Here is a 27,055-nt window from a genome sequence, read left to right as displayed (position 1 = left end):
CTTCTAGCTGTTGCGCGTAGTCTTGTGCTAGTCTACCGTCTTGTAGCCGCCCACTGCTTTGCCGCGGCGGACGACTCCGACGAGTGTTGTACACCGTCGAGTGTTTTGAGTGCAGACATACTGCAATGTGGTAGTGGTCGGATTCAATATTCGCACTACGGTAAGTGCGTACGTTCGTGATGTCGGAGAAGAATTTACCGTCGATTAGAACGTGTTCGATTTGGTTTTCCGATTTTTGATTAGGTGATTTCCATGTGGCCTTGTGGATATTTTTGCGGGGGAAGAAAGTGCTTCGGACTACCATTCCGCGAGAAGCTGCAAAGTTTATGCATCGTTGGCCGTTGTCGTTCGATACGGTATGCAGACTATATGGTCCGATGACCGGTCTATAAATTTCCTCCCTTCCTACCTGAGCGTTCATATCGCCGATGACGATTTTGACGTCCCGCAGTGGGCATCCATCGTATGGCTGCTCGAGCTGTGCTTAGAACGCTTCTTTCTCGTCGTCGGGTCTCCCTTTGTGTGGGCAGTACACGTTGATGATGCTATAGTTGATGAAACGGCCTTTTATCCTCAGATTATACATCCTTGCATTGATTGGCTGCCTCCCAATCACGCTTTGGCGCATCTTGCCCAGGAAACAAAAGGTTGTTGAATTCTACGGGCCCCAATCCCCAGGATTGTGTCTTTGGATGAGAAAAATAATCTCTGAAATTTTCAGCTCAATCGCTTGTTGCATAAACTGGCGCAATTGATTTGAAGTTCATATGGTGGATTCAGCCAAAATCTCCTCCCTTATTGGCATTACATCCCCACACTGGGACAGAGCCGCCTCGCAGCTTAGTGTTCATTAAGCACTTCCACAGTTATTAACTGCGAGGTTTCTAAGCCAGGTTACCATTTTTGCATTCGTATATCATGAGGCTAACACGATGATACTTTTATGCCCAGGGAAGCCAAGCCAATTTCCAATCCGAAAATTGCCTAGACCGGCACCGGGAATCGAACCCAGCCACCCTCAGCATGGTCTTGCTTTGTAGCCGCGCGTCTTACCGCACGGCTAAGGAGGGCCCCCAAAATGCATAGGAAAATACACCTCTGCCACTCTTTCGTTCAGGAAACTGGTTCGGTGTGCTCGATTGAGCTCAGAATTGCAATAAAGATAGTTCATATATAATTAAATAAAAAGTTCTATAGTTTTCGCCCGATCTATTAGGAGTTAGCTTGTGCACTTTGGAATTGAAAGGTGCCTGCGATATGTGGTTTCGCGCGCGCTTAGGGGTGTCATACGAAAGGCTGAAACACATAAGGCTATACTCATAAGGCTGAACTCAAAAAGCTGAAATCCCGAATGGCTGAAAGTCTCTAAAGGCTGAAAGTATCAGAAGGCTGAAATGTATCGAAAGGATGAAATTAATCACAACCATAGGATATGTTGAATCAACTATGTTGAGTGGTTGGATAGTGAATAATGTTTGAAGAATAGAGAATGATTGACTTAAAACATAAAGACTTAATTGACTTAAAGAATGATGAATAAAGAAAAGAGAATGATAAATAAAGAATACAGAATGATGAATAAAGAATAAAGAAGAATAAATAATAAAGAATAAATAATAAAGAATAAAGAGTTGAGAATAGAGAATAAAGAATAAAAAACAAAGAATAAAGAATAAACAAATAAAGAATAAATACTAAAAAACAAATAAAAAAAATAAAGAATAAAGAATATAGAATAAAGAATGAAGAGTAAAAAATAAAGAATAAAGAATTAAAAATTGCACAAAGAAGAAGGAAGAAGAGAGAAAGAAGATGGGAGAAGGAAAAAAGATGAACGATGGAAGACAGAACATAGAAAAGGAAGAAGGAAAAAGTAAGACAAAGATGGAAGAAGGAATAATGATGAAGCAAGAAGAAACAAGGAAGAAAGAAGACAGAAGGAAAAAAGAAGAAGAAAATGGAAGAAGGGAGAGATAAGACTGAAGAAAAGAGAAGGAAAAAAAAGATGAATGATTAAAGAAAAAACATAGAAGAAAGAAGAAGGAAAAAGTAAGATAAAGATGGAAGAAGGCATAATTATGAAGCAAGAAGAAAGGAAGAGGAAGAATGAATGGAAGGGAGGAAGAATGAATGCAAAGGAAGAATGAATGCAAGGAAGAATGAAGACAAGAAGAAAGGATAAAGATGGAAGAATGAAGAACGAACAAGAACGAAGAAGAAAGAAAAAGGAGAAAGAAGGAAAAATGGAAAAAGGAAGGAAAATTATGGAAAAAGAAAACAGAACAAAAGAAGAAAGAAAGATGAGAAAGAAGAAAAAAAAGGACGATAGAAAGAAAAGGAAAAAAATAAAAGAACGAAGAAGGTAGAATAAAGAAAGAATAGAGAAAAAGGAAAACGGAAGAAGAAACTAGGAAAAGGAAGAAGGTAGAGGAAAGAAGACAGAAAAGGAGGAAAATCAAGGAAATAAAAAAAGGAGTTAAGAGGAAAAAACAAGGAAAAGGAAGAACTAAGAAAGCCTAAGGAATGAATGCAGAAGGGAGAAGAAGAACAAAGAAAAATGAAGGAGTAAGAGTAAGAAGAAGAAAAAAGGAACAAGGAAGGCAGAGGAAGGTGTTCGCCATTCGCCAAGTACTGCAGAAGTATGCAGTATGCAGACTATATGGTTCGATGACCGGTCTGTACATTTCCTCCCTTCTTACCTGAGCGATCTTGTCGCCGATGATGATTTTGAAGTCTCGTAGTGGGCATCCATCATATGTCTGCTCCAGATGAGCATAGAACGCTTCTTTCTTTCCGTCAGGTCTCCCTTTGTGTGGGCAGCATACGTTGATGATGCTATAGTTGATGAAACGGCCTTTTATCCTCAGATTATACATCCTTGCATTGATTGGCTGCCTCCCAATCACGCGTTGGCGCATCTTGCCCAGGAAACAAAAGGTTGTTGAATTCTACGGGCCCCAATTCCCAGGATTGTATCTTTGGATGAGAAAAATAATCTCCGAAAAATTTTCAGCTCAATCGCTTGTTGCATAAACTGGCGCAATTGATTTGAAGTTCATATGGTGGATTCAGCCAAAATCTCCTCCCTTATTGGCATTACATCCCCACACTGGGACAGAGCCGCCTCGCAGCTTAGTGTTCATTAAGCACTTCCACAGTTATTAACTGCGAGGTTTCTAAGCCAGGTTACCATTTTTGCATTCGTATATCATGAGGCTAACACGATGATACTTTTATGCCCAGGGAAGCCGAGCCAATTTCCAATCCGAAAATTGCCTAGACCGGCACCGGGAATCGAACCCAGCCACCCTCAGCATGGTCTTGCTTTGTAGCCGCGCGTCTTACCGCACGGCTAAGGAGGCCCCAAAATGCATAGGAAAATACACCTCTGCCACTCTTTCGTTCAGGAAACTGGTTCGGTGTGCTCGATTGAGCTCAGAATTGCAATAAAGATAGTTCATATATAATTAAATAAAAAGTTCTATAGTTTTCGCCCGATCTATTAGGAGTTAGCTTGTGCACTTTGGAATTGAAAGGTGCCTGCGATATGTGGTTTCGCGCGCGCTTAGGGGTGTCATACGAAAGGCTGAAACACATAAGGCTATACTCATAAGGCTGAACTCAAAAAGCTGAAATCCCGAAAGGCTGAAAGTCTCAAAAGGCTGAAAGTATCGGAAGGCTGAAATGTATCGAAAGGATGAAATTAATGCCAACCATACGATATGTTGTACCAACTATGTTGAGTGGTTGGATAGTGAATAATGTTTGAAGAATAGAGAATGATTGACTAAACTTAAAGAATGATGAATAAAGAATAAAGAATGATGAATAAATAATACAGAATGATGAATAAAGCATAAAGAAGAATAAATGAGAATAAATAATAAGGAATAAAAAATAAAGAATAAAGAATTGAGAATAAAGAATAAAAAACAAAGAATAAAGAATAAATAGTAAAGAATAAATAAAAACAATAAAGAATAAAGAATAAAGAATAAAAAATAAAAAGTAAAGGTTAAAGAATAAAGAATGAAAAATTGCACAAATAATAAGGAAGGAAGAAGACAGAAAGAAGATGGGAGAAGGAAAAAAGATGAACGATGGAAGACAGAACATAGAATAAGGAAGAAAGAAAAAGTAAGATAAAGATGGAAGAAGGAATAATGATGAAGCAAGAAGAAACAAGAAAGAAGGAAGACAGAAGGAAAAAAAAGAAGAAGAAAATGGAAGAAGGGAGAGAGAAGACGGAAGAAGGGAGAAGGAAAAAAAGATGAAAGATTAAAGAAAAAACATAAATAAAAGAAGAAGGAAAAAGTATGATAAAGATGGATGAAGGCATAATTATGAAGCAAGAAGAAAGGAAGAGGAAGAATGAATGGAAGGGAGGAAGAATGAATGCAAAGGAAGAATGAATGCAAGGAAGAATGAAGACAACAAGAAAGGATTAAGATGGAAGAATGAAGAACGAACAAGAACGAAGAAGCAAGGAAAAGGAGAAGGAAGAAAAAATGGAAAAAGGAAGGAAAATAATGGAAAAAGAAAACAGAACAAAAGAAGACAGAAAGATGAAGACACAAGGGACGAGGAAGAAAGAAGAAAAAAAAGGACGATAGAAAGAAAAGGAAAAAAATAAAATATCGAAGAAAGTAGAATAGAGAAAAAGGAAAACGGAAGAAGAAACTAGGAAAAGGAAGAAGGTAGAGGAAAGAAGACAGAAAAGGAGGAAAATCAAGGAAATAAAAAAGAAGAAAAAACAAGGAAAAGGAAGAACTAAGAAAGCCTAAGGAATGAATGCAGAAGGAAGAAGAAGAACAAAGAAAAATGAAGGAAGAAGAAACCAGAAGAAAAAGAGTAAGAAGAAGAAAAAAGGAACAAGGAAGGCAGAGGAAGGTGTTCGCCATTCGCCAAGTACTGCAGAAATGCCGCGAATACAACGTGCCCACACATCATCTATTCATCGACTTCAAAGCCGCATATGATACAATCGATCGGGACCAGCTATGGCAGCTAATGCATGAACACGGATTTCCGGATAAACTGACACGGTTGATCAAAGCGACGATGGATCGGGTGATGTGCGTAGTTCGAGTTTCAGGGGCATTCTCGAGTCCCTTCGAAACCCGCAGAGGGTTACGGCAAGGTGATGGTCTTTCGTGTCTGCTATTCAACATTGCTTTGGAAGGGAAGAAGAGCAGGGATTAACACGAGTGGTACAATTTTCAATAAGTCCGTCCAGCTATTTGGCTTTGCCGACGACATAGATATTATGGCACGTAACTTTGAGAAGATGGAGGAAGCCTACATCAGACTGAAAAGGGAAGCCAAGCGAATCGGACTAGTCATCAACACGTCGAAGACGAAGTACATGATAGGAAGAGGTTCAAGAGAAGACAATGTGAGCCACCCACCGCGAGTTGGCATCGGTGGTGACAAAATCGAGGTGGTAGAAGAATTTGTGTACTTGGGCTCACTGGTGACTGCCGAAAATGATACCAGCAGAGAAATTCGGAGACGTATAGTGGCTGGAAATCGTACATACTTTGGACTCCGCAAGACGCTCCGATCGAATAGAGTTCGCCGCCGTACCAAACTGACAATCTACAAAACGCTCATTAGACCGGTAGTCCTCTACGGACACGAGACCTGGACGATGCTCGTGGAGGACCAACGCGCACTCGGAGTTTTCGAAAGGAAAGTGCTGCGTACCATCTATGGTGGGGTGCAGATGGCGGACGGTACGTGGAGGTGGCGAATGAACCACGAGTTGCATCAGCTGTTGGGAGAACCATCCATCGTTCACACCGCGAAAATCGGACGACTGTGGTGGGCCGGGCACGTAGCCAGAATGTCGGACAATAACCCGGTGAAAATGGTTTTCGACAACGATCCGACGGGTACAAGAAGGCGAGGTGCGCAGAGGGCAAGGTGGATCGATCAGGTGGAAGATGACTTGCGGACCCTCCGTAGACTGCGTGGTTGGCGACGTGTAGCCATGGACCGAGCCGAATGGAGAAGACTCTTATATACCGCACAGGTCACTTCGGCCTTAGTCTGAATAAATAAATAATAATAAAGGCAGAGGAAGGACGAAGGAAATAGGAAAAAGGAAGAAGCAATTAAGAAGGAAGAACTATGGAGGAAGAACTAAGAAGAAAGGTAGAAAAAGAAGCAAGAAAGAAACAGGAAGGAACTAGGAAGGGTTGAAGAAGAAAGAAGTAAAAAAATTTAAAAAAAAAGTGGAATAAAAAAGAAGGAAAAAGTAAAAATGGAGAAGAAAGAGAAGAGAATGGAGAAGAATGAAGAAGAATAAAGAAGGGAAAAGAAGCAGGAAGAAGAGAGAAGAATAAACAATAATAAAAGAAAGTAATCTTGGCAAGAATCAGAAACCAAATCCAAGAACCAAGAACAACAAAGTCTTGTTCCTTTCAATGTTACCTCAACATTTTTAGCTGTATAGACTAAAATATAAGAATTCCATATAAAAATTGAAACACAACAAGAAGTCGCAAGAAGGTTGCGGATCATTTCAGTTTGTGCCTCTATTAGCGTTAAATGTGAATTCTTCCACTAAAATTGGTTTCTCACGATTTTTCAGCCTTTCGAGTTTCAGCCATTTGTTATTTCAGCCTTATGTGAGATTTTATCTTTTTCAGCCTTTCGTGTTCAGCCTTATGTGATTCAGCCTGTCGTGGAAGACCCATGTAGAGGAATGCGCGCCACATCACATATCTAAGCCACCTTTGATAACATGCGTACGTTTTTCATGGCAATCAATAAATTCCAAAGTGCACAACCTAACTCCTAATAGATTTTGTTCGTATATTTAATTTTTTTTAATTTTTCCTTCATGATATCACGATTTTTGTAAGTACGATATGGAAGCTCTTTCAATTATCTTTAGATACAATGCTATATATAAACCTTGGTGTCCCCTTTCAAAACTGGCATGAAGTGAAGCAAGATTTTGAAGAGAAAATCCTCGTTTTTTACCTTTTCTCAACTTTGATAACTAATATCTCAAAAACTATAACTCATAGGGACATGAAATTGTGGGGTTTTCTTATCTTGTGTATCTACTTTCGAAAAAAATAGTGAAAAAATGATTGGCGAAAGTCGATTTTCCGATTAATGTCCGATTAATTCCCATAGTGAAGTGGCGGGTGTGTAGGGAGCTTGGTAGGAAGACTGGCGATTGGCTGGCGACTGGCACAAAAACAAATGACCTGGAGTTTGACGTTACAATAGATTGTGCTTCGCATAATACGGACGGAGTATACGAACTTAGTCCTTTAATCCTTGTTGAAGAGATTTTTAGCCCGAGGCTATCTCGTCTCTTAGACTCAAAATTAATTTATTGTATAAATGTACGGTTTCAAGGGAAAGCCACTAAATTTTGGGTCATTTTGTTCTAGTTGAACTTCCACAGTAATAAATTTAGAGCTTCCGATGTAAACCTATATACATAAAAATGAATTTCTGTCTGTCTGAACCTTATAGACTCCGAATCTACTGAACCGATGGGCGTAAAATGTGGTATGCAGAGGTTTTTGGGGCCGGGGAAGGTTCTTAAAATGGTTCGAGACCCCTCCCGCCTTTGGAAAGGGGGGCTCCCATACAAATGAACCAGACATTTCTGCATAACTCGAGAGCTAAACAGAGAATGAATCAACTTTAGGCGAAACGAAGTTCGTCGGGTCTGCTAGTTAATGCATAAATGTGTTCACTAAAGTTGCTTTCTACCTGGATAGATTGCATTTTTTAATACATACCTCATTTTGCACTTTTTTTTAATGCCACCTGCTTTATCAATTTTATGTGGATTTTTACGTGGAATAATTTGACTGTTTTATTGAATTCGAAGGCAAAAAGAGCAGAACAGACCGTATAAAAGGCAACCCCAGTGTATACTGTGTGACAAGATTCTATTATCAACGTCGAAATAACATTGGTCTGAATGAGAAGTACCGTTTTATCTCAAACAAATGTGGACTTAAAGGGAGAAATAAAACGTTTAATTAAATCGGGCCAATAGTCTTGAGTAGGAATATAGTTTTTTTTCTGGGAATTTGGTTTATTCGGGCGTTAGTAATAAAATCGTGTGACAATAATATGATATGCCTAGAAAATTTCTCATCGAATAAAATAGGAAATAAAAATAAGGATGACATACTTCATTTTTCGGAAAAATGTCATGATAGGATTCCGAATAATGTCGTATCGCCAAAAAATGATATTCACCTGTAAACATCCACGGAACGCTCCTCGCTGGTATCTCCATAAGTAAATGTGATTTTTACGCGTCGCTCGGGCCTCAAGTCAATGTTGACTAGTGGATCCAATTTACCGTGCACAGCAACCAATTCAAAGTATCTACAAAACAAACGAAATTAATTACCTACTGTTGGAACTTATTCCCCTAGAGCAGTTATACCTGTCAGGTCGGTCACTCTCCGGTTTATCGAGGTAATACCGAATGAATGATCGTTCCGCATCCTCGCGCTCCACCGAGCCGATCACGTCCCCTCCATTCAGGATGTTGATCTTGGGCAGTCTGGCAATCAACAGCTGCCGTCGTTCGTGCTCCGTTGAATCACATTTATCCCACAATGGCCAGCACTATGGAGCATCATTAGCAATGAATAATAAATTGGCGGGATTTATAAATTTGATTAAACACAATACTTACCTGCACGCGAAGGTTTTTCAAGGCAGGAAACCGCGCTAATCGATCGATGTCGTCCCATGAATCAATTTTAGCGTTGCTCAAATTCAGCAGTGTTAAATTCCTGCAAGCGAAGAAATAATTAAGCAAACCTTGAACGGAATGAACAGTAAAATCTATGACACGAACTTGAAATGCTCATGGCTTTCCGTTTTCGTTGGTGAGGAAGACGATGAACTGCTTTGCTCTTCTTCGCTGTGGGCATCAGGTGGGCAAAGTGACCTGTTAAAGCATATTGAATTTCAGTTTTAGTTGACGGATACCTTTGACAAAGCTGCATGTGGACACTAACTAAATTAAGGATATGGAAAACACAATGTTGAGATTTTGGGAAGTTCATGTCACTCAATTCTATTTACGTTGTCGGTATCATATCGACATTGTTGAAAAAAATACACATTGATAAAACCGACAATATGAACAAATATCCAATAAATCTAAAAAAAAGGCCAGTGGTTTGATAAAGGAAATAAAAATACATCAGATAGAAAAAGTTACAACAGAAACAACGTTTACATGGGGAACAGCAGATCTCATGGATCAAGATCTCAATGCATCAAGGACTTATTTACCAAGCACATGGCATCGCTATCTATCATTGTTCCCCCAATGACGCCTTAAAACTGCTGGTGGACCGTCTAAGCAGTCGAAAGCTCCGTAGAGTAAAATAACAAGAAATAATTGAAAGGAGTATTGCCATAGATCCTAAATATATCAGGAAATAGCTGATTCGATAAAAGGTGAAATTGAGTTATGAGGGAAAAATGCAGCGTGCAGCATACATGATTTGCAGGAAGGATGAATTAAATGTGAAGCAGTGAAATCAACTGTTTTGATAGCTGCACAACAAAATTTTTAACGGGGCATTTTTAACCCCTCACAACTGCGCGTAGTGTACATATTCGTTTATCTTTGTAATATCTAATGAAAAACATTTGCCAAGACGGCAGTATAATCCCGGAAAAATTATAGCGAATGTTTATCAAAGAGTTGAGTGTCATAACTTTCCTTCATAGAATTAATTTTATACAGAGAATCACTTACCTAATAGGGCAGTCTGCTAATACTAAGGCTTCCAAATTTGGAAACAGCCGACCGACTCGCTCGATTTCGCTCCACTGGCTGATATGATTACCGGTAAGATGCAGTTTGTGGACGCCTGCATGTGCCTCCGTTTTCCTATAGATAGAACTTTCAGATGCACTTCGTTTCTGTCCACGACTAGATTGGGTTTGTTCCTCTTCTTGGCATTGTTGGCAGGTTGTGTCATCACAGCAGGACTCATCGGTAGCCGTTTCGGTTTCGTATCCATCATCCACGACGGTATCGATCAGAACGTGCGTATACTCGTTCAGGCTCAAGTGAAGTTCTTCCAAAACTGGAAGCAGCCGTAGAAGGGTTTCCACTCCATACCATTCGAGTTTTGTGTTGTTTAGCACCAGACTGCGTAGTCGATCCATCGTACAAGGAGGAGGCAGATCGATGGGTCCCCCCAACCGGTTCAGGCTCAGATTGACAAACTCTACTCGAGGCATGTGGCATAGTATTCCGAAAACCTGTAATTCACGAAGGGTATTTGTAGGGGTCGAAACAATACTTGTTGTCATTGATCCATACCTCTTCCCAGTTTTCCAGCTTATTCTGAGCTAAGTCCAACTCCTTGACGGTACAACATTTTCGGCGTAAATCCTCTGGTTCTCCCGCTTTATCGATGTTACAGTCATTCAAAATGAGTAATTCAGGAATACTAAGAAACAAAAATTATCGAAAAAATTATTATAACTTCAAGCGGTAATTGTGTTATTCTTACTAAATTGTGTTCCTAGAATAATGATCTTAATCATAAAAAGCGGCGTCAGTGCCTTTCAGGCAAGTACATACACTTGATTCTGTTTTTACACGGATTTTTTTTACACGGCCGTGTAAAAAAAATCCCATACAAAATTTTTGCAAAGTTGCTCCATTTTACATGATTTGTCGAGAAATCATAAAACTTTTTTTACACGGATTTTCAAATTTTGAACTGAAAACTTTTTTTACACGGAACGCATCCCCCGTGTAAAAAAAGAATCGGGTGTATTGCAAAATGGCCCATTAGGGTGGACCACACTAATATAAATAAAATCAAAATATTTTTTTCAAAACCTATGCCATCTCAAAATAAAGTTTTTTTGCTCCCAGAAGCTGTAAAAATTTCAGCCAGATCTGTCAACTCTAAGTGGATGCTCGACAAGCATAAAGTTTATATGGTAAAAATCGACTAAATATGGAAAAATGCATACTTTCCACTTTTTTGCCTCTAGGTCGCTGTAGTCATTCAATCCCGTTCATTAGTGACATTTACAATATTTACATTATTGCGAAGAGGCTCCCGAAAACCTTATTAGGCTTAGGCTTATTTTTCATACATGAGTAGTCCAGTAGTAGTGTTAATTTGTATTCATTGCATTTATTAAAATGTAACACCGGTTCTTCTATGTCGTCTGCTATGTTCTATATCTAGTGTTAGTATTTTATCATTAAATTGCGGGGGTAAGGGTAGCATACTTAGCAGGTTTTGTAGCTGTTTTCCTTCTGACAGTGGGCTTTGTTGAATAGCTGGGCTATAAAAACTTCATGAATCCACAAGCAGGTCCTTCTAAAGTATGCTGCTCAAAGCCCACCAGCCCAGTGTCAGTGTAGGTGGGATTCTAACACGATGGCCCTTCGGCAAGACAGACGTTCCTAAAGTCTATTCACCAAAGTATTTGTATTGAAGTATTGTTTCTTGCCGGTAGTCACTATTGTTTACATTAAGCCCCACCTGTGTATGCTATCATAATGAAATGGATGGTGGATCGATCCATAAACAATCTTCTAAATTTGAAATCCAGAGCGTATTTAGTGAGTCGTGGGTTCGAGTCCTATCGAAGAAAATTGTTTTTTTCCTGTTCGGGTGTGCCACTGCGACCAATTATTAGATCTATTGTAGCGTTACCCGTATCCTTAGTGTTTAAGTGCATGTCGAATTACTCCAGTGCTATTGAGAAGCAATGCAGTATCGGTTTCGATACAGTTGTTGTTTTGTTTTCTCAAGAACACCATGACAAGGTCCCGCTAATTAGACCCTTCATAGAGAGCAATCCCATTGAAGGCGCGCCACTTATCAATATGAAATCAATCCTTTCTTGGGAAAACAGAACAGTAATACTGTTTTTGGCCATGCCTCGCAGTCCTAGCCACATCCTTGTCTTGCTTCTAGAATATCACCAGTAAAACTCTTAAAACCCGGGATTTAGCTCTGTCTACAAGACCATTTCAAGCAAGAGAATTTGTTCAGTAATAAGAGCTTTCCATGTGCTCCTCTCACTACCATTGTTCACCAGTTTAAGAAACGTTAGTACTCGATTTTTCCAGCAGTCAGTTCAGCCTAGGACCGGGTACCGAAGTTTTTAACTAATTGCTTGAAAAGTTGTTTCCGCTGCATACAGTTTAGTCTCAAACAAGAGGAATTCGAGTCTGCAAGCTAACATTAATTATGTTTTATTTTTGAGACTGCTGTTGGTAGCGGGGACTTAATACGATGAATCCTTAATTACCACAACTTATTGCCATAGCTAGAAAATCTAGAAAATGTTTGGTAGATCTTACACCGTAACACAGTACGTCAAAGTGATCTACCGTCAACCGTGTTACGGGAAAAGATTAGGTCTCGCATAAAATTTGTTACCTCCAATACATTTTTCATATCAAAATCATCCACATAATGTACATATTTACATCTGAGTTTTTCAGAACATTGTGAATAGAAATGTGATCACCCATAGCAGATTCATTGTTGATTGAATAAGGAATAATACAGTATCAAGGTTTGTAAATTTTCTTTTATGATTTTATTTTAATTTATTTCACTTTTTTGAACTAATCTCGTTTCAGAGAGCGAGTAATGGCACTTTAGCCTAGGCATAACTCCCACACAAACGTTCAAACATGTCTGTCAAGCATTGACTTAGCCCCACAAAAATTAATATTTTGATGCAGTGCTTGACCGTATGTAGAGTTGTTGGTTAACCCGGTTCGTAAAATGACTCTACATATGTTCAAACATGGCGTCAGGTTTTCTAATTTTCTGGAGGTGAAGTCAATGTTTGTCAAACATGCTTAACCGTGTGTATGCGGAATAAGAGCCAGGACATTTGGGAGAAATACCTGTGTCCCATCCCTGGAAGTTGGATCATCAAGGAGAGACACTAATCCTTTTAGCAATGTCTCTCCCAACGTCATCTATTCATATAACCCCTAAATATGGAACGGTTGGTACGGCTGTCCCCGTTTCTTCCTTTCGTAAATTCAAAACTCTTCGTTGATTATGTTATTCATTATAACATAATGAATAATCTGATTGCCGGTGAATTATGAATTATCTCCCGATTTCAAGCCTACACGGTGGGCCTGGCCGATTTAATATTTGTTTCATATTTGAGATATGCTGCAAATATTAATGCTGACAAGAAAATGCTCGGGAATACAACCGACATTTCCAGGATGCTTTACAACACTGGTTGTGCATGTGCTAAGACAAGACAAGATATTGTAAATAGAAATGTGAACAAAGTTCCCAAGGGCGACATCAAGATCTGCATGTGCTTGCAATAAGGCTCCAACCACGCGGAGTAGAAGTCCGGGGAGCACTACTTGCGCATCTGACCATCACCTTCTAATTGGCGAGATCCGTCTACATATTGCTCAGTTGCAACGTTAATTAGCAAATTGGTATGAAAAAATCCAGATTAATCCACCGAGCGGTGATGGTGCCTTTCTCGACCTTCGTAAAATGTGTGTGTTTGAAAATAGATGTGAAAACCGAAAATTGTATTTTGTCCCATTCCCGGATGTCGCAACTGCATCGCGAGTGAGAAGAAATGTGAGAAAATGCGATTGTCGCGAGACCTAATTTCGGTTTTCAACTTGATCAACAATATGCTAATAAGAATTTCGACATTTTTTTTCCTTTTCCAATTTGACGTACATACTCTTGTTTTATTTTACCCAGTCATAAAGTAAAGTTTATTTTACCCAGTCACTCTTGGATGTTTGTTAAACTGCTCTGACTACACAATAAGAAAACGAGAATGTCATTCCAAACAACCGAGCGGAGGGCAATATTTATTATGATATAGGGGAACTGTTCCTATTCCATCTCACTGAACATATATATTCAATTCGTCGAACTTAGTCGATTGGTTTCGGCTAAGGAGTTGGTTGAAGTGACATTTTTTGCGTCGTTTTGTGCGCACACACACATATATACACACACAGACATCACCTCAATTCGTCGAACTGAGTCGATTGGTTTATAACACTATGGGTCTCCGGGCCTTCTATAAAAAGTTTGTTTTTGAAGCGATCATATAGCCTTAAGTATACGAGGAAGGCAAAACATTGGAACATGTTTTTCACAAATGTCCAAAGTGTGTTTTTACTTGTTAATTAATATTGTTTTTATCTCAAGTGAAATTTATCCATTCACCCAAAAAAATCTGCACGTTGTTTCCACCTTAAAAAGTACGTAGATTTTTTCCACCTGAAATTCACGTAACTTTTACCTGATTTTTCGATAGAATTTTCATTCTACGTGAAAATCAGGTAAGTTTTACCTGAGTTTTGAATATAATTCACCGGACACGTAAGTTTCACCTGAATTTTCTGAAGCATTTGCAGCTACGTGTGCACGTAAAATGTACCTGAAAATTCAGGTGGAAACAACGTTTAGATTACTTGGAGTGTTCTACTTAAAGAAACCATAAAAAACTCAACGACTTTTACTCGCGAACAAAATGCTGCCGTACTTTTTGTCTTTGCTCTATCCATACTCGAGAACAAAGCAAGCGCCATAAAAATGCAAGCACGCGCGGAAACAGAAAAAAAAAGTTCGCGCTAGTGTGGCATATTTGGTAGGCCTAATTACACTTTTTTTTCTACTCGTGATGGAAGTAATTGAATCTCAGCTCTCTGGTGGAGAAATGGGACAAAGCCGCAACAGCTGACGACATTCAGCTCCTCTATGATATCTTACGACGCCTGAGTGCAGCAAAGATGGACTCGAGGATGCCAGTGTTCAGATACTCATCGATTCAACTGATCAGCTGAAGTACATTGAACAAATTTTCCAAATTTTGATCCCCGACCAACCATTACAATCTATTAATGAGTCCCCAAATATGTGAGGCGTTACCTGTGTTACCCCCAAGTCCCAATTCTGTGAGAAATTGAAGCAGTCATCCGAGACATCCATAGTTCAAAAATGGATTCATCGACTTGGTCATCCGAGCTGATGTTAAAGCGCCAGACCTCTTGAAGTAGTGTTTTCCGATACATTGGAAATTGGGTAATCAGTCCAAGCGGATATATATAACACGGACATGAGTACAGGTAGAATTAGTTTTGTATGGCGGTGTTGATCCTGCGGCAGTGCTCATACACTTCATTCCCATCAAACATTGAAGATAAATTTGTCTACGTTGGTGTTCCAGTGGTTCCTTGATCTTTTCCAGTAGTTCCAGTGAATGATCAAGGTTCTATTCTTCAGTGTGATTCTCCTCTAAGGCTTCAACGACGCGTTTGAAGTTGCTAAACAACTACGGGTTAAAATTCCGCCAGCTGCGTGCACCTCCTTACTTGTTGTGCAATTTCGTTTCTTTTTCTATTATCGCACTCACCAGCATGTCACCAACGTAGTGGCGTTCCTAGTCTTGCTTATGGACGTTCGTTGCCAGAAAAATAGAACAAATCTGACATGCTGATTCTTCATTCCAATTAGGATTCTTGGCCAAATATCTTGATAGCAGGTGAAATGCAGACCTTTTTGGGATTATACAACAAAGTCAGAAATCAGTCATCTTGGAAACCACGTATTTTGTATTTTGTCAAGAGCACGAGTTAAGAGAACCATAACGCGCATAGAAGTGAGATAAAAACAGATCATTTGCTTACTTGTTATGAAGAATCGACTTTATTTTATGGAACGTACACACGGTCAAGCAGTTTGACCAACATTGACTCCACCTCTCGTTTATTCAAACATCCATCAAGTTTTACCAACAGCGGCACAAACAATCAATTTATTCGACCAACAATATCACACACGAACGACCGAAGCACCAACTCGAGCACCAACCATCAACAAATGTATGGGGGTTTGTGCAACTTCACTACAAATGCTCAAACATGTTCGGCGAACCTTGACTCCACCCCCGACCACTCAAACCAAAATCAAACCGTTTTAATTTTTTCCAACCGAGCCGCCAACTGTCAAATGGTTGTTCGAACAACTTCACACACGTTCAAACAAAGCAGCAACCGAAGCGTTTTCTTGGGGGCGGAGTCAATGTTCGTCAAACTGCTTGACTGGTGTGTACGTTGCATTAAGCACTGTACAAACATTATTACATTAGATTTGGGATTTTAAAAATAGGAGAAGTAAAGTATGTGGTGAATTTAAAATTCACCACGGGATTCATCGTATAATCACCTTGAAGTGACGACGAGGAAAAATTTATGGTGAAACGCGTGTGAAGTGTAGTAAGATTTAGGGTTCACATCGGTGTTGAATTCGGGTTTGGAAAGTTTTGCGGGCGTCCCGCTGGTGGTTCAATTTATCAGGTTTAATCGAGAAGGGTTTGTATGGAAGAATCCCCTGGCAAGCGTATTTTTTCTAAAGTAATAGCATTAACGAAGATAAAAAGAAAGACCTGTTTATGAACTTTGCGGGAATGACAGTATTTGAGGAATTAAAGTTGCTCTGTTACATCTTTTCTATTCAACAGAAGAAAACTAAACTTTAAACTTAGCTTAGTTAGTTAGAAGTCAGTAACTTTGCTTACTCCATGCAAGGTGTGCTTGTTGGAGTTTAGCACCGATTTCACGCTGGACGTTTGTTGAATAATTATCTCAACGCTTAACTCCTCCACCCCACAGTAAACATAGAGTTGTAACGTAGTATCTCCCTCAAGTTGCAGTTCACCCGCAAGTTCCTCGTCAAGCAAGGTGAGTTTGAACTCGTCTTCTAGAAAGGCATATGTTTTAATCAACCGCACTACGGGTTCTTCTTCTTCTAATTGGCATCACATGCCCATCTAGGACATTGCCACCATTGGTGTAGGGTACATAGCTACCTCTTGCTATTGGTCGTAAAATTGGTGGCCTCGTTCAGTAGAACGTTCAGGATGATTCTTCTGATGAATCGAAAACTGTTACAATGGATCCTGGGCTTTGGAAGACTCCCCATTATGTTGGGATATGGATACTCGGAAGTAGTGCGTAACGGTGTAAATTCGGCCATATCGCCAGGCTCAGTACAACACTGAAGCTGACATGGCTTAGATAGCGGCATGGGGTACCTCCTGCAGGCAGGTGAGTGTTTTAAAAAAAAAGGTCTTGGAAGGCGGTAGGTGTCGCCACTCTACTTGAATGATGGTACTGAATGAGGTACTGTCCCATGGAAACCCGACACGAAGGTTCGACCCTTGGGGTCGGTTGATACTGTTCCGGTAACGTAGCCTGGTGGGACCAAAAGCTGACTGCAGCATTCCGGCGCACAATACTGGTGGATCTACGATGTACTCTACATGTACTCCGTGCGCAGGGATCAGGAGGTTATGGTAATGACGAGAGAGTGCAGCAATTCCTTGCAGTCACTGAATTCCAAAGTTGCATCTTATCATCATGCAAGTTCGGGTCGACAGCTCATCATGGGTCGCACTAATAGATGTCATCCAGTTTTACGATTTGTTCATGAAACCGTTCTGCTATGAGCGAGCGTCTAAAGTATGCTCTCAATAAACCGTCTAAGACGAATTAAGTACTGTCCATTTAATTCCACCAGTTAATTTTCGTTATCTTTGCAGATACGTATTTCGACCACAACTGTGTGGTCGTCTTCAGTGTCTTGTACTTGACTCGACGTCGAGTCAAGTACAAGACACTGAAGACGACCACACAGTTGTGGTCGAAATACGTATCTGCAAAGATAACGAAAATTAACTGGTGGAATTAAATGGACAGTACTTAATTCGTCTTAGACGGTTTAATACATTCCACTAAACGAGCTTAATATATTTTTCTGAAGATGCTCTCAATAGTTAGTATTGAAGAAACCTATGAGATCCGTTTCTAGAAGGAAATACAACCCACTGCTGCGAAGGGGCAGCGGTTGATGCTGATACTATGGCTGCTGCTGGTGCGATTAAGATGACTGTCTCGACGGACCACCCCTTGATTGAAGAAAAGCTGCAGTAGAACTAGACTCCTGGCCACCTTTCGCTTTGGCTATCCAGGGAAAACTCTATATCGGGTGCGCGACTCCTACACATTGTTAGCAAGGTTTGCAGAAATCGCTCTCAATAGATAACAAACAACGATAAAAGAACGGCAAAAACTGTTCCGAATCATAACAAGCCATGACAACAAATTTATCAAACTTGTATACAAGTGCGAAAAACAAAATCGGATAGGCAGCCCCCACAGAGAAGTGAATATTTTCGCTCATTTTGTGTTGGGGACCGCACAGCTGGGTAGAACAAGTTGAAATGTATAATCAGAACCAGTGCTCCCCGTGTTTGGAGCTTTTTAAAAGAAATTTATCACAAAGTATGACAGCTTGCGAGACTTTTTTATTTTCTTTTGTATTCAACCCCTGACTGTTAGTGATGCCATTTTGAACACATGTCGCATTGCACTATTTTAGCGGATACAATATCCAAAGGATAGTAACCCTAAAGTGTGCGAACACCAGTCCGCGAACCATCCGGAACGATATCGGATATCATAGTCGTAGAAGAATACCGCCATCGCAATTCGCGGAAGAATATCATATCTGCCAAGAACATGAAGAAGCGACTGGCTGAGTTACAAAGGGTCTAGCAGAATGTCATAATGGATGAGAGAAAATTTAATCATTTCGGGACCGATTGACTGGTTAGGGAATGGCGCAAACCGGCTGCAGAATTAGAACCAATAAAATTGCCAACGACTGCGAAGCAAAGCGGTGGTCATGTTATGGTTTGGGGTAGCCCTGCCGTCCTGTTTAGTCACGCTTAGTCGACAACTAAGAAGCTTTCCCCTAAAGCAAAAATTTGTGTTGGTCTATTTTAGCTCATTAAAACTCAGATTCGCCTATATGGGTCTCAGTATGATAGTTACTGTCAACTGTGTGTACAAAAAATAGTCAACGAATCGGTTTTAATTGTTTAATTTTAATTTTTAATCGGTTTTTGTTGCGCAATTACGGCTTCGCACTGCCGGCGCCCACACGAGTCGCAGTTGAGCGCTGATAGTTACTATCAACTCCCTCAAAGCTAACATGTTGTGCATCCGCGAGTACGGCTTCGCACTGCCGGCGCCCATATGGATCTTGATTCTGCATTGAAAGTATTCTATTGTTCACCTAAAATCGCATTCCAACATCCCCTGAAAACATATTTTATTTTGGGATACTTGGGTCATTTTGGGGTCCTTTTAGTGCAAACGGCATCAAAAATCTAATGACCTAACCCTTATTAATATATGAATCATTTGTTTGAGAAACTGCATAAGTCCATTTTACACTATTTCGAGAAAACAACAAAAAACTGTTTTTGAACAAATTGGCACCGAATCTTTCGATTTCTTCGATACAGATCAATAGTTTTTGGCAAAACTCAACACCCTAGGGCACTTTCAGTGCAAAAAATGTAAGCAGTACTCCACAATTGCTCTTCAAAGTACGTGGACATATGTAGTTTCTCAAACAAACGAAAAAATTTCATACATTCCTGAACAAAAATTTTTTTTTCGTATTTTTTGCCACAATACGTATTTTTGGACGAGGATTCAGAATATATAAAAATCTCATTTTGGCCAAAAATGTTACATATGCAGTTTCTCAAACAAACGGTTCATATAGTTCTATAGACGATTGCACGAGCCAAATACTCCATTTGAAACATTTAAACATTGCTCTCATGAAACTTCACTTGCTATTTGAATACGGGTAAAAAAATGCTCTCATATGTTGTCATATAACATCATGTTGCAATGGTTCATGGATTGTTTTTTTTTTGAGTATTTTGAAGGATAATATGAAAGCAAGCGCCGTTGAATAGGGTCATAGATCCAATCTTTACTTTGTCTAAAACAATGGTCCAAAATATTCTTCCAATCTCGTCAAATAGTGGTTGCTGTACAATGCCGAATCAACGCTCCTGCATCCTCCCTCAACCCCATTAAAAACCTGTGGGGTGGGGCTCAAAACAAATTTGACGTTTAATTAATTCATTAGGATAACGGTACTAATACGCTAAGAGAAGAATGAATCCTGTCATCAAAAGAAAAAGTAGAATCATGAAAAGAATTTCACAGCGAGGTATGGAATGCAACTTTCAAAATAATTTTCAAAATTTCAAAATAAAATTTATTTATAAATAATTTATAGCATGAGGTTAGAATTTTTATTATCTACATTATACATATATTAATTTGATTGCTAATGACAATGAAGTTTTTTCTTGAAATGATTCCGGAGATGGTACTACTTTTAATCTTAATTGAATTTCTAATCCCGCCTAATAAATCATTTTCAAAAAAATGTCTGTTTGTAATTTTTTAAATTATTTTCAATTCCATTGGCTATACCTTGCCGTGTTAAATTTCAGTGATTCTACTTTTCCACTGATGACAGCGTTCATCCACTTCTCCTCGCGTATAGTGGAGGTATTAGTAGATCCACAAAAGAAAATATTTTTTAAAAATTGATAATTATGGGAAATTTACAGCTTTAATATTTTAGTCAATGGAAAAACTAATAAATTTGCTAACAAAAATGAGATAGATGCCATTTAACATCAACAATTACCAAATATTGCTTGCACCACTATGCGTACACCCTAAATATGTTTTATTAATGATTTTATATCCGGACCAAAACTATACGGACAATTTTTCGAAACAGTGTAAATCTTAATCGTCCTCCACACTTCAGCCTTTTTGTTACGAGACCGAATGACCTTCATAAATATTTTTTGAGCTGATATTGGACTTATTTTATTACACGAAATCATCAAAACAACTAAGTCGAAACATCAAAAGCCAATTTCTGATACTTCCTGGCCAACTACAGTAGACCCTGCATTAGTCGAAATTGATGGGACCATCGAGATCTGGACCATGTACTATATGGAGACCAAATCACAAAGTAATCTTTAGCCAGGTAAGTTTTGCATTCATATGACGATATTAAGACCAAAAACATCAGCGCAGAGAGGGTCGACTGTAATATCCAGATCGTAGCGGTATCGATTGGGCTTACATACGAACACCCTCCGCATTAGAAACAGTGAGAGCAAAACAAAACGCGAAAACTATGATATAATAGTCGGCTATCATTAACTGCTGCAGTACCGATCAAACGAGATCCGCGAACGAGGTAATTGTGTTAGTGGATCTGGTCGGCTATGTACGCCTAATACTAGAATAGATATCTAAGCCACGATCTAAGCCAAACCCCATCAAAGGGTCACATTCTTTACTCATCGTCGCTAATGATATTGCGTTTTTTTTTGTTGAGGCATGTAACGTTGAATAGGTGTAGTGGAACACATAGAGCCGTTCTTTTTCGTGATATTGCAAGGCCATTCTATCGGGGTATGAAATGAAACACTCATATTGTTTAGTAGGTGACGGTGCTTAATGTTCCGCAGGAAATAGTATGTAGTCATTATGATGGCTTACCTCAATCTGGGCGGCAGTTTAGGCACAAATATCGATATGAGTGCCTCGTCCAGTTTGTCTCTTTGGCCTCCGAGACCGTATTTTTCTTCCAAGGCTTCCAGTAGTGTTGGCATTTTGGCTGTAAAAAAAGAATGACAGAAAGCGTTTGAAAATAAATTAACGCTGTCGCGCATCGAATGGTCCACTCATATATGAGCGTTGAGACAAGATACCTTGAAATAAAAAAAATGAAGGTTTTACCGGCTTAAATCTTTTTTTGCCCATTAACAATTCCGTGGTATGTTTATGCTAGATGTTACTAGAGGTTTCTATTTGAAGATGATAATATCATATTACTTAGAAGGGTTTCTGTTTCAATATTATACAGAAATTCACCACCAACGAATTTGCTCCTATGGGTGTTGGTACACCACGAATGAATGAAGAATTCGCAATGTGGATTATTTTTTGCCCAAAAACATTCTTACAGGAGACTGGAGCAGTAAATATTGCTTGTACATATTCGATATTTTTTCTGTTTTGGAAAAAAACATACCGTTTTATTATATACAATTTTACTCAACAGCCCTCGATTTTGCTAATTAAAACCAAACATAACAACAAAATTGCATTTTTTAAGTGATGTGGTGAAGCACAACAATGTATCGATCAACTGATAAATATTTAATACTAATCAACGTCGGCAAATCCGATCTGCCAAAGTTTTTATAATCGAAGAAATCAAGCTGAAAGGAACTTACTTTAACCAGTGCGGCGTCGTTCGTTCCTTTTGCCTATTCCAAACGTTCAAGGTTCGCGCGCATTTTGTACACAGTGGAAGCTCACCATCGCAGTTAAATAGAAATTAAGCGGCAAAAACGATCGTACCGCGCGCCAATTCACATCTGATGGATACCGGCATTGGCTTGCGTTTTTTTTGGGCACCTCCATACTGGGGTTTTTCGCATGCCAGATTACGGTTCAGCGCTGCATTTACTAGGCAAGTTAGTAAATGCTTTTCGAGGTGAGGCTAGTTTTGCAATTACCGACAACCGACTACCTCCGACAAATAGTTAAAATATGCCCTGACGTTGAATCAATCGTAAACTGCGTTTCCATTGATGCTGTGAGGCAATTAATTGGCATTTAAAATTTGTTCTATAATGATGATTCTTTAGTAGAAGCCCAGGTAGAAGCTCCTATGTTTGAAATGATTATTCCTACCTAGCCAACATATCGTACTTTCGAACTTTAACCTTTCGGGACTTGCATATTCCTGATTCATGTAAGATATCTCACTTGTGTTGAGTAGAAAAAACGTGTATCTTTCGATAGTGTTTTGCCTTTTACAAAGGTGCGAGTCCCCGAAAGATGAAGAAATCCCAGAATCTACCACTAAAAAGTGACGGTGTATTGAAAAAGGAAATACAAAAACGAAAAGCACATTCTTTTTTACTTCTTTTAATTTACATTTCACACATTATACTGGGACATTGACGCCTCGCAGCTAATTGTGCATTAAGCACTTCAACAATGTGATCGGGGCTGGCCCAATTTTCGAATAGCGCAGTTGTCGGTTTTGGCCTCAAACGCCGATGTTGTTCCAGCCGTATTGTAGTGAATTACCAGGATCCCCCACTTGGGTTTCAGAAATATCTTCCGGCTCCTTGATTATGAATTGATTATTTATAGAAAATGAGATTTCTGTTCATTTCCATTTCTAACAGAATGCTAGAATAGATGATTGAAGAAGGTATGCTAGAAGATGAAAAAAGTATGGACTCCGTTTCCGCGATTGCTAGAACATGAGAAAAATAGGGAAAGATACAAAGTAGGAAGGTGTAACGAGCCTGGGATTGAGCTTGCGACCTCCTGTGTATGAAGCAGAATATAATATTGGTGGTCATATGGCTACCGCTTCTGCTTCATACACAGGAGGTCGCAGGTTCAATCCCAGCCCTCTTAAATGGAAATTAAGGCGTTATTCCTAAGCAGGGATTGAATCCAAAAGAGAATGAGAAAGTATCTCATTTCTCATTTCTGTATACATATACGATATGTAGCATTCCGCGAGAGACTTCTTTCTGCTGTCATGATAAAGAACTGATTCGGGAGGCTATACCTTATGATAAATTTCTTTTAAAAAGCTCCAAACGCGGGGAGCACTGGTTCTGATGATGCATTTCAACTTGTTCTACACAGCTGTGAGGTCCTTAACACAAAATGAGCGAGAACAAAGTGAAAATCATCACTTTTCTGTGGGGGCTGCCTATCCGATTCAGTCCGATTCTGTTTTCGCACTTGTATACAAGTTTGATAAATTTGTTATCATGGCTTGTTATGATTTGGAACAGTTTTTGAATTTATTTTATGGTTAGTCGTTATCTATTGAGAGCGATTTATGCAAACTCTGTTCCTAAGTACTTAGCACTAAGCACATAAATTTAACTTGATCTTGGGATTGATGACTGTACATTTCATAGTTGCTACTCTGTGATTGACCAGAAAAATCAGTATCAACTTTTCTCTAGACTGTAGACTTTTCAATGATCAATAACGGCGCCGGTTACGTGCCTTCGGTTTATCGGGAACGGGGAGGAAATGATGATGCAATCACTCGCCTACTGCAAGCCGAGAGCACGCCTGCATTTGCCACGAGTGGCAGTATGCAATTTGGTAAAATCTCAAATTCTCAAATCTTATCGGCGATTCAAATCATACGTGAGTCAATTCCCATCAAAGAATTGCTCATGATTCGAATCGAGATTTGCATAATTACATGATTTTTACGTGTTCTTCATGGTTGAATGCATTGACTTAAGGTCACTCCTCACGGAATCCAGGTTTCAAAGTGCTCGCGTTTTCCGGGGCACACCACTCGATAAGGAAGTAGCGTACAACTGTCATTTTTATTATTTCACGCATGCTGCGACGCAGCAAAGCTAAAATAATAAAAATGACAGTTGTGCGTTGCTTCCTTGTCGACTGGTGTGCCCTGCGAAATGCGAGTGCTTTGAAGTTTGAATTCCGTCAGGAGTGTCCTTAACTTGTTTCGCTTTAAACAATGGCTAATAAATCAATATGTAAACAAAACATATCCTCAATTGCGTTTGAATACTTTTTGAATCGAAATCATTTTATGGCGAATGAGCGAAGCTATGCGGTTCTGTCCGAAAAACTCAAGCGCGATGCTCTCCCTACAGAATGAATCTCCCACATTGAGCGTGCTTACAGTAGTGGTACACTAGGAGTTAACTTACTGAAATCCGTATGGCGAAAAGCATTTAAGGTGCGATTTCTCAAAATTAAGCACCTACATCGAAAATAGCGAGCAAGTAACGCAGCTTAACCGCAACCATTATGCGACCTCCCAGCGGTTGCCGTGGCAGGCAGTAGCAAAAGCGACCATGCTATCCTGGTGAACCCGTACCTCATCACCAAGACCGGTGAAATAATCGCCGGGGTGAGGTCGCTGGGGCGGAAGTTTCCCTCCAGTGCAAGCAACTGGACGAGGTCGAAAAGACCTTTGTACGTCTAAAAGGTGGTCCCTTTTGCACGCCGATAGCCTACTTTAGGTTACCGTTCGCGGAAGCCACAAAAAGTTCTGGAGCGAGGGAAGTTGAAGATCGGCTGGTCAGACGACTGTAAGTGCCCAGACGGTACCAACCTGTGGCGTCGTTGTGGTGAGGGAGAACACAAGGCGCAGGAATGCGATAAGCCACCAAAGTGCTTTATCTGCGCCAGAAAAATGCAAGACCTTTGACCACGTTACGGGTAGACCTTCTTGTCCCATGGGAGATACAAACAAGAAAAAGCCGTGCAAGTAACACAGCTGAATCTTTACCACTGTGCAACTGCTCAGCAACTGCTGTGGCAATTGGTCTCGGAGTCGTGGACCCATGTCGCCCTCCTGTACGAACCGTACCACGCCCTTGTCGATAACGGCAATTGGATGGCGGACGGGTTTGGGATGGCGGCTATTTGCACGACGGGTCGGGTTTTGCCTGGTCCAAGAGGTGGTACACTACTCCGCTGAGGGTGTTAGCCAAGATCAATGGTTTGTTCTACTGTAGCTGTTATGCCCCACCAAGGTGGCCATTAGAACAGTTCAACCAGATGATCGACAGATTATCGTCCGACCTAGTGGGTCGGAAACCATTCGACTTAGCGAGAGACTTTAACCCTTGGGCAGTGGAGTGGGGCAGCCGCTGCACCAATCGCAGGGGTCATGCGTTACATGAGCGGTTTGCGAAGCTCGACGCAGTGCAAGTCATTCCGTAGGAATGGGGTCTAGTCGTGTATTGACGTAACGTTTGTCAGTCCTGGTATGGCAATAGACATGGGCTGGAAGGTGGATGAGGGCTACACCCATAGTAACCATTTTGTAATTCGCTTTGAGATCAATTATGGTGTGCGGCATCCGAGGGTGTGGGATCCCTATCAGGCCCATGGGTGGAAGACCAATCACTTCGACAGCGAAGTTTTCACCGCGGCCCTGTGGCTGAGAGCAAACACTGACAGTCTAAGCGGGGATACGCTGCTGGTAGCTGTCCTACCACGCGCGTGTGACGCCACCACGTCGAGAAAAAAAAGAATATTGGTGGAGTGCCGAGATGGCAGCTTTTTTATCAGCCTGCCGAAACCGATGTCGGCCAGAGAAGCGTTCCTATTACCGCAGGGGCTCCGCAAGGTTCAATACTAGGCCCGGTATCATGGAACTTTATGTACAACTAGTCGACCCGGCAGACGTTGTCCTGCATAGTAGGCGAAAATACGTGTTCTGAGCTGCCCATGCAAAATTTCCATACTATTCATAATTTTAGTTTTTCGCGATTTACTCAACTTACTAATGATTTTCGACTGAGGAAATATCATATAAACCCGTCGGAAACTATAACGAATGTAACTGCTGAAGGAATGAATCAAATCCATTCAGCCGTTTTTGAGTTATGCGGATACGAACACAGACCATTTCATTTTTATTATATAGAAGATGTACGACGAGGTTCTGAAACCAAAGCTCCCTCTTGGTGCCAAGATTCTTGGCTTCGCCAATGACGTAACATTGAAGGTCTACAGAGGGTCAATCCCTGAGGTACAACTGATCGCATCACACGCGATCAGCACGGTGGCGGATTGGATGAGCGATAGAGGCTTTGAGCTCGGTCAACATAAGACGGAGGTGGTTATCGCCACTTACCGTTATTCGCTTCAGAGAAATTTTCGAATGTTTTCTCTAGCGAGAATTAGACCGTGGAGAAAATTGAACTAGCAGCAAGACACACTCCGCTTCAGGGTCAAACTTTTAGTATTATCAATGTCGATGAAATGGTCAGCCCTCTTCAGACACTTTCCTCTCCGCCTTTCTCAAAAGACGCATTGAAGTGATATAATTGGAGATAATCCAGCACCTCCGTTCATTTCCACATCATGCATCCCGCAAGGCAGCCATTTGGCCCTTTGATTTTTATCAACTCCTTGACTATCCTACGCTGATCACATCTAGATTTATCTACAAATCGGCTCAATCGAAGATTATACTTTGTTTCAGTGACAGATACTAGTTTTGCATTAATTGGGTAACATCCAACTACAGGGTACTTTAATCGA

At 40.2% G+C, this 27,055-nt stretch overlaps 1 protein-coding gene across 4 annotated transcripts in view; it reads right to left on the bottom strand.

Moving 5' to 3' along the window:
- LOC134227646 (tubulin-specific chaperone cofactor E-like protein) overlaps window positions 1–27,055 on the bottom strand; it is a 57,998-nt gene that overhangs the window by 9,015 nt on the left and 21,928 nt on the right. For all 4 annotated transcript variants that reach the window (XM_062709292.1, XM_062709291.1, XM_062709294.1 and 1 more), the window contains exons 2-8: window positions 21,467–21,584; window positions 10,340–10,469; window positions 9,767–10,278; window positions 8,852–8,944; window positions 8,687–8,786; window positions 8,432–8,616; window positions 8,239–8,370 (exon numbers count right to left, since the gene is read on the bottom strand). In XM_062709292.1, coding sequence (XP_062565276.1) covers window positions 8,239–8,370; window positions 8,432–8,616; window positions 8,687–8,786; window positions 8,852–8,944; window positions 9,767–10,278; window positions 10,340–10,469; window positions 21,467–21,579 — 1,265 coding nt within the window. In that variant the 5' untranslated portion in view covers window positions 21,580–21,584. The remainder of the gene's footprint in view (window positions 1–8,238; window positions 8,371–8,431; window positions 8,617–8,686; window positions 8,787–8,851; window positions 8,945–9,766; window positions 10,279–10,339; window positions 10,470–21,466; window positions 21,585–27,055) is intronic.

This window comes from Armigeres subalbatus, chromosome 3, assembly GCF_024139115.2.
Source record: "Armigeres subalbatus isolate Guangzhou_Male chromosome 3, GZ_Asu_2, whole genome shotgun sequence".
Lineage (NCBI taxonomy): Eukaryota > Metazoa > Arthropoda > Insecta > Diptera > Culicidae > Armigeres > Armigeres subalbatus.
This window is presented reverse-complemented; position numbering and strand designations above follow the sequence as displayed.